The sequence below is a fragment of the Suricata suricatta genome, chromosome 8, assembly GCF_006229205.1.
Source record: "Suricata suricatta isolate VVHF042 chromosome 8, meerkat_22Aug2017_6uvM2_HiC, whole genome shotgun sequence".
Classification (NCBI taxonomy): Eukaryota; Metazoa; Chordata; class Mammalia; order Carnivora; family Herpestidae; genus Suricata; species Suricata suricatta.
Genome location: NC_043707.1, coordinates 2,648,309 through 2,659,902, shown reverse-complemented (window position 1 = coordinate 2,659,902; position 11,594 = coordinate 2,648,309). Strand labels below are relative to the sequence as shown.

Here is an 11,594-nt window from a genome sequence, read left to right as displayed (position 1 = left end):
ACAGACGCTATAGAAACCCAGGTGTAAACGATCATGAATAACCTGAGCCTGCTCCCTCCAAACGGCAGCATCAACCCACGTGGTTATGTGGTGCGCATGTTGTTTCCAGTCAGGACACTGATTTCAACAGGACCCCCAGCGGAGACTCTGCTTCATCAGTCATGCACACACTCTCTCTTAGAGTCAACCCTTCCCATTCCACAAACCAGCTCCCTCCAGCTAAAAAATCCCCCTCCCGTTTTCCTCTCCAAGAACACAAAAAGCTCCCTCCACCCCTCCACAGCGTTCTTGGCCACACTTTCCTCCCCTAGCTGGGCCCTCTTTTCACTTGTGACCACCCACCTTTCTGAACACTCTTCAACGTTGATTCACTGAGTTGGCCTCAAATTCTAACCTCTCTCCCACCCATCACGTGCTATCTGACCGCTCCCAGCGAAGGTCGCCAGAGAGTTCCTAAGTGCCAATGTCACTGGCCTGATTCAAGCACATTTAAAAGGAGGACTTAGCTAGCTTTCCTCTCCCTTCTTTGGACATTCTCCCCTGCCTCGGCTTCCAGAGCACAACCTTCCAGCCCTCCTACCTTCTCATTACTCTTCTCCAAAAGTCTTTGGAAAATAAAACATATTTTCCCCCTAATTATTAAAATAGAGTCACTTTAGAAGATTTAGCAAATACTCTCCCAGCCTCTCTTTCTGGCTTCTTGTGGCCTTTGCCTCCGAGACAGAACATCTCTCAGCTTCCCACCTTGGCTCTGCCCTACGCCACGTGCTCTCCCCTGAGCGATCTCAGAGGAAAATGACCTTCAAACCTCAGGCTCCAGCCCTTACCCTTTTCCTGTCTGTAGATCTACCTTTTCCAAAAGTCCTTTCCTCAGAACAACACAGCAAGACACGTAGTTTAAAAAGCCAAAAATTACCAGGCTTATAATGGAAAACAGCAGTCTCCTGTCTTGTTCCTCCCCTTCCTCAATCTCCCTACCCCCCAAACCAAATACCCTACACATACTGTTTCTTCATCATCTGCGAGGTTATCTATTATCTGTGCAGGGGAAATGGAACTTGGATGTACATCAGCTTACATTCCCACTCTTTGTTTCTCCATCTTCCCAACAGAGTTAGAGCATGATTTTTATTTAAATCATTAGTGTTTCGACTTTATTAGTATTGATCACTCGGGAGCCATCTTCTCCTATGTACTTTAATGTCCTTAGAATGAACAGTACGCCTTTAAAAAAATTCAATTTTCTATGTCACTATTCCTTGATTCCTTCTGAACTGCCCAGGAGAAGTGTAAAACCAGAACGTGTTTCACAGGCACGCCCGTTTCCCATCAGTTACACTTCCCCCAATGGCACCCCTGCTTCGGCTCTGCCTCCGGTCCCACTCCCTCCCTCGTTGCAAGGACTTTTGTTCTGGGCAGTTTCAGTTCTCTTCCAGTTCAACCAGTCCCGGCTCCAGCGCCTCGCGGCCCCCGGGCCAGTCTAACAACGGTGGTGCTGATGTGACGTGCTGCTAACTGAAGCCAAGCCCGCTTCCTTTCAGACGTCTGACGCGGTCTTAGCTGAAAACACCAGCGAAGGCGCGCTCGCGGGTCCTCCTCCCGACCCAGCGAGAAGGGCAGCAGCCTCCCGCTGGAGGCCCTCGGACTTGGGTCTTGGTGGCTGCCACCGACAGAAACGAAGGACGGAAAAACGTCCTTGACGTTTTCAGTCTATACACACGTTGTAAAGCATTTTAAGAGGTCCTTTACTTACAGTTAAAAACAAGGACAGGTGGCAATGGTTTTCATTGACCTAATCATACAATCTTCTGTGGGGCCTGAGTCTGTTCTGACGCTTGGGCCAAAACACCTGATGTTGCCCAAAAGGCTGAGAAATGATTGCTCGGCCCAAAACAAAAGACGCCAGGTCATAAGGCCCTTGTATGTATCTGACTCCTGGGCCTGTAACAGTGACAGACGAGTGACTGCCGTCAGGGACTTGACACTCCGCTGCTGACAGAAGCTGCCCGAGTACGGAAGAGCCACTCCCTGGGGAGGCCGTGCGGTCACTTAACCAAGGGATGAGGGGCTTTGAAGGAAGACGAGAAATAATAAACCGCGCACTGCACTGGCGCATCCATCGGTGGAGGGGCTACCTGTGGCTTGGGTCGCGCTCCCACATTAGTGCCCATTAGAAGAAAGAATCACATAAGGATGGAGCGCCTGGGGGGCTCAGCCGGCCAAGCGTCGGACTCTTGATTTCAGCTCAGGTCATGATCTCATGGTTCATGAGTTCTAGCCCCGTGCTGGGCTCTGAGGTGACAGTGCAGAGACTGCTCGGGAGTCTGTCTCTCTCTCTCTCTCTCTCTCTCTCTCTCTCTCTCTCTCTCTCTCCCTCCCTCCCTCCCTCATTTTTTCTTTCTCAAAAATAAACCGTTTTTTTTTTTTAAAGAGGAAAGCATCACATAAGGAAAACAGAAATACATTTTTCCCCCAAAAGATAAATCAGATCAGAGTCAGGGAAACCAAAACAATAATATCCAGGATGACACCGTGGAAGGCAGGGAACTGCGGTGGTGCGCACGGTGCCCGCACACCCAGTTCCCGGTGAGCGCGTCATTTCAAAGAGGGCACATCTCCATCACTGCCAAATTCACCGAATGCTGTTTTAAAAAAGGAGTAATCTCCCACACAGGACAGAGGTAAAAGCTAAGATGATAGAAATAATCGTTACATTGTCTCCTGAAAGCTGACATGTACCAGAGTCACCTGTGAACTTTTCTTGAATAAGCATTTATGTTCTAGGTGAAAATAAGCAACCTAATTCTACTTTCAAATAAAACTTATTTAATAATATAAAAATATGGTATTAAGTACATTTATTAAGAGTTAAAGAACTTCAGAAGTCTTCTGAATTCATCACTGAGAAGTATGAGAACTGCTCTGTTTCCGAATCAGAAATCCGCCGCAGCTCCCCGTCTGTCACTCCTCACTTCACTACTCAGCCTAACGGAATTTTGGTTAATTTTTTTAATCAGAAACACGAATGTGTACCAACACCTTTCCTTCAATTGCTTTCTTAAGAAGGAATGTTAATCTTCTGAGAGAAAATGGAGCATTCATATTCTGGAGCATCTCTGCTGCCTGGTTTTGAAGGAAGGAGGGTTTTCATCCACCTCGGCTAACTGTCATTCAGGAAATTTTAGTAAAACACATTTGAAGCTTGGTATTGCAAACATGCGGAAGACAACAAGACCATACAATGGAGTAAAAGCTGGAGTTAACGTTGATGTACAGTAAATGTTCTAGCTTGTGCAGGTGAGGAAGAGGCAGATGCCCACCCCCCAACCCTACGCGGAGTCCTGGTGCCCAGGCCCGTCCCCAACTCTTAGTGGACACACATGACAACAATCGCCAAGATGAACAGTGTTGACCTTATTTCTCGTGGGTTTCTGTCCTGTGGAGGTGCATCTCTAAGAACACAGGTGTTTCCCAAGTTTCAAGAGATAAAGAGGGGAAAATAAAATCCCATCCTCCTCGGGGGTTGCTTTGGGTCCCGCTGAAGCTCTGTGGGGTAACCCGGAGAAGGCTAAAGAAGAACCAAGCGTTGCTTCATGAACAAGTCCAGCCGGTTTAGTGAATAAAACAGGTTTCCTTCCTAACCTCCTAACTTCCCGTTTACCTACAGATCTGACGGTTTTGATCTGTCTGGTCTCTTGGCACAAAGGTCAGAAGTCGTTGTCGCTCTCGTCCAGGGGCTCAGGCTTCCGGACCCTTCGACTGGGCTTCGCTGGCGAGAGAGCAATGCTCTCGTCTTCCAAATCGTCGTCTTCCTCATCACCCTCCACGTCGATCTCACTGTCCTCCGAGTCCTCCTGCAGGAAGACGGCAAACACAGCTGAGGCCCGTCTCTCTCTGACAGCCTGTCAGCTGGGACCCCTTCCACCAGCAGCTCAGTGCCTAGCAGCACCCCACATGAAGAGCCCGGCAGAGAAGCAGCGAGGCTGCTACGTCCAGATGCTGTTGGCTCAAAGACAAACTTAGAGGGATCACCTGACCAGTGACCCTCAGACACCGGTGCGCAGTCTGGGTCCGGGGCTGCAGGGGCCAGCTTTCCAACTGAGGTCTCAGAAACACCACTGGATGCTGCTCTGCTCGGGGGGCCCAGACACCCACCAGTGGACAAGGACAGAAGGGCTTGGAGATTAGGAAGGGCGGTTTATTTTAGCTTTTACCAGATTGGGGATGGAAAGCCACAAAGGAATCGGGCATAAGGAGCAACATAAAAGGAACACTCTCTCCATCACCTAGATCTGGGGTGACCAACTCAGCCGGGCTGTAAAACTGCAGGTGCCGGGGCACCGGGGGCTCATTCAGTGAAGCTTCTGACTCAGGATTTCAGCTCAGGTCATGACCCACGGTTCGTATGCTCGAGCTCTGCATCGGACTCTGCACTCACGGAATGGAGCCTGATTGGGATTCTTTCTCTCTCTCTCTGCCCCTCCCCCACTAGCACTTGATCTCTCTCTCTCTCTCTCTCTCTCTCTCTCTCTCTCAAAATAAATAAAGTTAAAAAAAAACCCCAAAAACCCATGAGTCCTGCACCCAGAAAGCCAAGATGGCCGGCCACTCCGGCCAGACCACTCCCACCAGCACACGTACGTGCTGCAACTTCCTTCTTACAAACACACACCCAGAACCCCGAAGTTAATCCCGCCTTCCTCGCCAGCTCCTCTGCCCTGTTCCTCTACCCCCCACGCCTGGCACCAGTGAAATTCCCTGCAAGAGTCTCAAACCCGCCGCCTTGTTGGCTCTCCGCTCGCTGGGGCCTCAACACACTCAGCAGGCGTCCCCGCCAGCCCCCCCAGCTGCTCTTGTCGAGCCTGAAACCCGAATTCAACTCCAGCGGGTGCGTCTCATGTCTGCTGTGACCTCGGGCCGCCTGTCCGTGCTCGAAAGCCGCTCTGTGCTGCAGGGCACCCTTCTCTCGGGCGGTCACCCACAGCACTCCCGAACCTTCCAGCCTCATGCACCCCTACACCCTCGTGTCTGCCTCTGCACCTCGGCTCAGCTCAGAGCCCCGGGGCTCCCTCCTCTTCTCTTCTCCTCTCTCCCCTCCCACAATCACACGTACGCCTGCAGCTCCAACACAGCCTATGATGGCCCTTGGACTCCAGACTTGAGTTCCAAGTGGCCATTTGGCCCCAGCATGTGCATGGGTCTAGAACCCGACTCCCACACTGATCCCCAAGCCCTCCTCGGGACATGCCAAGTCCACGTGTGCCGTCAGCCCAGTACGTCACAAGTGGGGCGTCCTTCATTTCTCCTTCTCTCACACCCACACCCCAGTTAACGAAACTTCAAGGTTTAGACCTTGGAAACATCCAGAATGGGATGACTTCTAACACCCCCGCTGCGACTACGTTCGGCCTCCTGCCAGCGCCTGTGACTGGCGTCTCTTCACTGCCGGGCTCGCGGCTCCCGGCCCCTTCCCACTGCACTCAGAGAAAACCCCGGGTCCTCCGCAGGCCCCGCAGGCTCTGGCGGCCCCACTGCCTGGCCCGCCGCCCCCAGCTGCCGGCCGCTCCACCGCCGCACCGCCGGCTCTGGACCTCCGATGCAGGAGCCACATGCCCTGCGTTCCCTGTGCTCTGGACGCCCTCCCTGCACCACGTCCCTCCTTCCCTTCAGGTCTCTGCCGCATGTCACCTGATCAGAGAGACGTTCCCTGACCAAACAAGACACCAACCTCCTCCTTCAACTGTCACTGTGTTCCCTGAACAACTTTTTTCTTCTTCCCGCCACCACGACCCAGTGTATTTCCTCGGTCACGGCTGGAACGCGAGCTCCCTACAGGCAGGCACGTAGCCCCCACGGTCCGCACCAACACCTGCACGTGACAGGCACTCCGCACGCATCTGTCACGTGGACGAGGGCGCACAGGAAGGACAAGCCCGCACACCTGGCCCACGTGCGGGGGCAGCCCCCCCGAACCCACAGCGGTCACAGGCGCAGAGGACATGTGAGCCGTAACCCGGGCGTTTGTTCCGAGGAGAGAGAGCTATGCGCATGAGCAAGCAGATCCTGAGACAAGGGACCCGATGGAAACTTCCAGGCATCCCCAGCACCCACGCCGGACTTCCTCTTTGTGCCTCTAATGGGTAAGACGGGTGGGCAGAAGCTGTTTAACCCTCCACCCCAGACTCTGCCAGAAACGTCTGTGGTGGTTTCTCTACTTCTCTAGGACCACCTGCCGGGACTTCAAGGCTCCATCTTCTCTGCGCATCTTGCCCAGAGGGTTTTGGTAACAAGACACACTGTGGCACTAAATAAAGATATCTTCTGTACAAGAATATCAACTTGTGCTCTGTCGCTGTGCGGCAACTAGTGCCACGCTCCAGACACACGTGGCACACAACCTGATAAGATGGCTGTGGTCTGTCAGCCTAGTCACGCCTTGCCTCTGGGGCCTCACAGGCGTGCCAGGGACTGCCACTAAGAAGGCAGGCCCAGGGCAACGGACGGCGCAGGCCCAGCTACGGGGCCCCGGCAAGGACCCATTTCCCATTCTGGTTCGTTCCCGGTCAGCATTAGCTCAGTGACACTCAAGGCGCCGGCAGCCTGATGTCCCAGCCTCTTGCCCAGCCTCTCTGAGGCCCCTGTCTCGGGACAGCCTCCTTGTCCGGTCCCTGCCCAGAAGGGAACTGAAGAGCGGGCTGGTCTTGACCCCAGGACCTCAGCAGGTTCCATTCTCTTCTAGGTTACAGTTCAAGGACCTAATGACCTTTCTTGTCTCTAGGCTTGCATTCACCCCTCCTCCTCAGCACAGGGACCTTGAGGTAAGTTCGCCATTCTCTGTGGGACCTGTTAATGCATGGCTCTCGCCCAGGAGACAGAGGTATCACTACGGGGGAAGGCTCAGCTGGCCCTGAGCAGGCACACGTGTACGCACGCGCGCGCGCGCGCACACACACACACACACACACACACACACACACACACCACACACACATGCGGTGAGAAGAAAACCCACCTGCTTCTTGGAGCTGGAAGTCTTCCATTTACCTAAGAGAGCTGGTGCCGCTTCCGTCTTTGGAAAGCGAGAACGGAATGAATAGTGAGAAGGAAAAAAAAGAGGGGGTGGGGAGGGAAGGCACATTCATGTGAAAAGAAAAGAGCCATCAACAAGCAAAGGACAGTCCAGCTCCTCAGGAGGCCCAACCTCGCCGCACGCCCGGCAGCGGGCCAGGTTGAGGGCGCGAAGCCCGCCTGCGAGGCCAGCCCCAGGCCAGGAAGGACGGACAGCTAAAGGGAGCGCTCGCCGGGACTCACATCGTCATCGGAGTCTCCACCCCGCATGGTGCCCACGATGCGTTTGCTGGGTCTTCCTGAGGAGAGCCAAAGCATGAAGGAATTAGGAAAACCTTACGTAAAAAAAAAAAAAAAAAAAAAAAGGCAAGAAATGGCATTCAAGATTTGCATTCCTTTAGAAAATTGGAAAAAACAAGAATCACACTAAAAAATTTATTTAAAGCATCCAAATAATCAAAACTGTCAACAAACAAGAGATTTTCTAGATTTCCACTTAGAAAAAAAGGAAAGACAATAACATATAATTATGACTCAGAAATCAGAAAACTATACATACATCCTGTAAACCTAAGAAAAATCACTGAAACCGACTATTAGTAACAGCTGTGCTATCTGTTGACAAAAGAAATAGTTTTCCTCCAGGGACCGATGTATTTCGATATATGTCTGAGCTTCAAAGAGAAAAAACTGAGTTCACAATTAGTTACCCCCCTCCCCCATCATCTCAGGGAGTCTCCCCCCTCCCCCAGAAGTCAGGGTTGCTGACAGGGGCCTCCCGCCAACGCTCAGGAACCATCGTGCTGGGCAGAGGCGGACAGCTGCATCACACCCGAAGGATGACAAAGGAACAGCCGTGACCCCAGGTCCAGGCCCGGGCCAAGGGCAGCCAGGGCAGCCCAGAGAGGAGCTCAATCAGCACAGGCCTGGGGTGACCACCCTCGGTCAGATCACATGCAAGTCTTGTGTTGTGTAAAGCCCTTATTTATAATTTTTAGAAATGCACTTTGTTGGGGCACCTGGGGGGCTCAGTCGGTTAGCGTCGGCTTCAGCTCAGGTCATGATCTCATGGTTTGTGGGTTCAAGCTCCGCGTCAGGCTCTGTGCTGACAGCTCAGAGCCTGGAGCCTCCTTCAGATTCTGTGTCTCCCAATCTCTCTGACCCTCCTCTGCTCACGCTGTCTCTCTCTGTCTCTCAAAAATAAATTAAAAACATTATAAAAAAAAAAAAAAGAAAGAAACGCACTTTGTGACTTGACTCCTGCAGGCTGAACGGTCAGCAGAATTTAGGAGCCCCGGTGCCTTTAGTAGATTCTCCTGAGCCCAACACCTACCTTTTCAGAGCCTCAGCTCCTATCTGTAGAATGGGAATCATAATCTCTAACCTCTATTTATATCATGAAGCTGCTAAAAATAAAAGGAAAAGACATCAGAGCATCTAAGTAATCTACGGAAAAAGAAAAATGTAATAAGTAATAAAGAACACCCGAATCTAGAATAAGAGCAGTTAGGAATAAAAGTTAATATGAAATGAAGATCATTTATGTCTTAAATATGTTATGTATATAAAAATCAAAACTGCTCCCAAAATTAACAGATGGTATGGGGGCGCCTGGGTGGCTCAGTCAGTTAAGTGTCTGACTTTGGCCCAGGTCATGATCTCACAGTTCATGAGTTCAAACCCGTGTCGGGCTCTGTGCTGACAGCTCAGGGCCTGGAGCCTGCTTCGGATTCTGTGTCTCCCTTTCTCTCTGCCCCTCCCCAGCTTATACTCACTTGCTCTCCGTCAAAAATAAATAAAAACTTATGGTAGATAAACTTTTTTAAAGATATGGTAATATCTATCAATGTGGTAATATCTATCAAAATAAAAATTTATATAACCTTTGACCTAAGAATTCCCCCTCCAATGGTAAAACACTGCAGAGAAGCAGAAAGATGTTATCTATCAAAATAAAAATTTATATAACCTTTGACCTAAGAATTCCCCCTCCAATGGTAAAACACTGCAGAGAAGCAGAAAGATGTATCTACAAGGAAAAGAAAAATAAACATCTTTCAATATGCGAATATCTGAATAAACCAGATGTATGGGCACACTGTGGAATACTATGCAGCTGTCAAAAAGAACGGAGCAGATTTATGTTTTCCTGATGTAGGAGGAATTCTAATATATTTAATCCTAATTTTTTTTTTCTTTTTAAAGCAAGTTGCAGTGGGCGCCTGGGTGGCGTTGGTATCCAACTTTGGCTCAGGTCAGGATCTTACCATTCATGGGTCCCAGACCCACGTCAGGTTCTGTGCTGACAGCTTGGAGCCTGGAGACTGTTTCTGCCCCTTCCCCCACACCATCCCCCCAATAAACAAACATTAAAAAAAAAAAAAGTAAGTTGCAGAACTCTACACGGAGCCTGGTCCTGTCCAGGTTAAAAACTGTCTCAAATGATCTTTGTGTTTCACTGTATGTGTACGCTTGTGTATGTATGAAAAGGCAACGTGTAAGGACACCCCTCCGAGCCACTGACCACGGCCCCTTTAGGACGGAAAGTGGGCCCTGCAGAAGATCCCTGGGAACACCCACATTTGCCCACATATTTTAGTGCTTGACTCTTTAGTAGTGAGAAAGTAGAAACTACCAGATTTTTTTAAGGCAAAGATGGTTGTGTGAGTCCCTTCTCTTGTAGAATTCTCTGATTAGCAGGAATGCAAGTGCACTGACAACAGTTTGGACCCAAAAAAGGGCAGAACAAGCTCAGTAGCAGAAGCAGCGTGTTCCCATGGCCTCCGTGACAAATGCCATGACGCGAAGAACAAAATCAGCTCTTCTTGGGACCACAGGTAAGCAGCAAAGGTGACCACGGAGCAACTGAAGAGCTGCATCCTGATAAACAACTGGACAGGATAAACCCTGGACCGGGGGCCACCCAGAGTGTCCTGTGACAGGGCACAGGGAGGGGAAGAGAAGGAAGTCTGTCACCTTGCATGAGCACCTCCATGGCCGTCCGCGGCTTGGACAGCCGTCTCTCCTCCAGCTCGCTGTCAGATTCGTCATCCTCCTGGATGTCAATGTCCGAGTCGTCATTACCTGGGAGGGACACAGAAGGCAAAACCAGAGGGCGGCTCCGGCATTCCCTCTAAAACAGCTGCCAGTCGTAAGGCCCGTGCACAAAACCAGCGGCACTTCCCAGCCTGCCTTCTGCTGCATTAGATTTTATGAGACTCTTAGGATTTCCCTGTCGATACTCAGTGAGGGGTTAATGCAGGCAAGGATATACTGGGTTGTTGTTGTTTTTCAACTATTTTCCAAAGCAAGACATAACTGGGTCAGACACATCAATGAGAAACACTATTCTGGTGGGCGAACTACAATTTGAAGAGCCAGCCGTCAAGGCAGAGCTGCAAGGGCTTGGTTAGTGGGGCAGTGCACTCTGTTCAAGGTTAGGTGGTGTCACAACGACTCGGGCTCTCTGCGGGGGAGAACGAGGAGGTGGCAGAGCCCGCCGGAAAGGGGACGACTGTGCCCCAACACGCCTGCGGGCGGGGGGGAGAGCGGGCCCGGCACGGCCGAGCACGGCTGGCCTGCAGGGGACAGTGACCTGGTGGCTACAAGAACTGGTGCTGGTGATCTCGTTTCCTGGAGAAAACTCCATGGCAGAGATATCAAAGGGGGCGTCCTCACACCGTGAGACGTCCACCAGCCTGACACGTGAAGTTCCTAAATTCACGCCGAGAGCCTTGTGCAGGCTCGACATCTCCAGATGGGAACGGACAGGAGCGTTTCCAGTGGGGAGAAAAGCTGCCACCGCCCAGCCGGTCCGGGGCCGGGGCCCGGCTCTGGCAGGGGCTGTTCTCATCAGCGAGTCCCAGGTCAGTTTGGAAGAACGTAACTGTTCATCCACGGAAAGGCTTTGCTCAGCCCCTGCTCTGAGTGGCAGCCGTGTCTGCCTGGGCACCATGAGAAAGTTCTCTGCTTTCTTCACCGCGGAGAGAAGAGCCGTGTTCTCCAGCGGGGAAGGCAAAGCTGGGGGCCAGCGATGGGTCAGGGAGAGCACCCTGCAAGGACTTCAACCCAATCCGTGTTAAAACTACCGCCTTACAAAAGCCTACACAGAAAATCTAATTAAATTCTAACCCAAAATGAAACTACTATTCACCTTAGTTCACTTTTTATTTCATCCCGGAATATTAAGACATTGTATCATTACCCCTTGCCATATAAATCAAATAGTATCATGAATTTTAAAATAACAATATGTTTCTCAGGTTCAAGATGATTTCTTCTGACAAACTCAAGCCACTAAGCTTAATGCTGACACAGAAAATCACAGCTACCAGTGAACATTCAAGTTAAGGATGGCAGACAGGAGTGCCCATAAAATTCCAAGACGAAAGAAGAGTCTTTCCAACAAACAGTGCCGGGACAACCAGAGAGCCACATGCACAGCAATGAGTTGGGCCCCTACCTCCACCGTTTGTAAAAATTAACTCAAAATGGATGTTAAAACTGTAAAAAGTCTTAGGAATGGA

General features: G+C 50.9%; 1 protein-coding gene across 6 annotated transcripts in view; it reads right to left on the bottom strand.

Annotated features, from left to right (window-relative positions):
* Positions 1-2,806: 2,806 nt before the first annotated feature.
* CLUAP1 (clusterin associated protein 1) overlaps positions 2,807-11,594 on the bottom strand; it is a 29,320-nt gene continuing 20,532 nt past the window's right edge. For 3 of the 6 annotated variants that reach the window (XM_029948150.1, XM_029948152.1, XM_029948146.1), the window contains 4 exons: positions 10,045-10,152; positions 7,312-7,367; positions 7,013-7,069; positions 2,807-3,854 (listed from right to left, as the gene is read on the bottom strand). In XM_029948150.1, coding sequence (XP_029804010.1) covers positions 3,708-3,854; positions 7,013-7,069; positions 7,312-7,367; positions 10,045-10,152 — 368 coding nt within the window. In that variant the 3' untranslated portion in view covers positions 2,807-3,707. The remainder of the gene's footprint in view (positions 3,855-7,012; positions 7,070-7,311; positions 7,368-10,044; positions 10,153-11,594) is intronic. The other 3 variants (XM_029948148.1, XM_029948147.1, XM_029948151.1) reach the window with 3 other exon arrangements.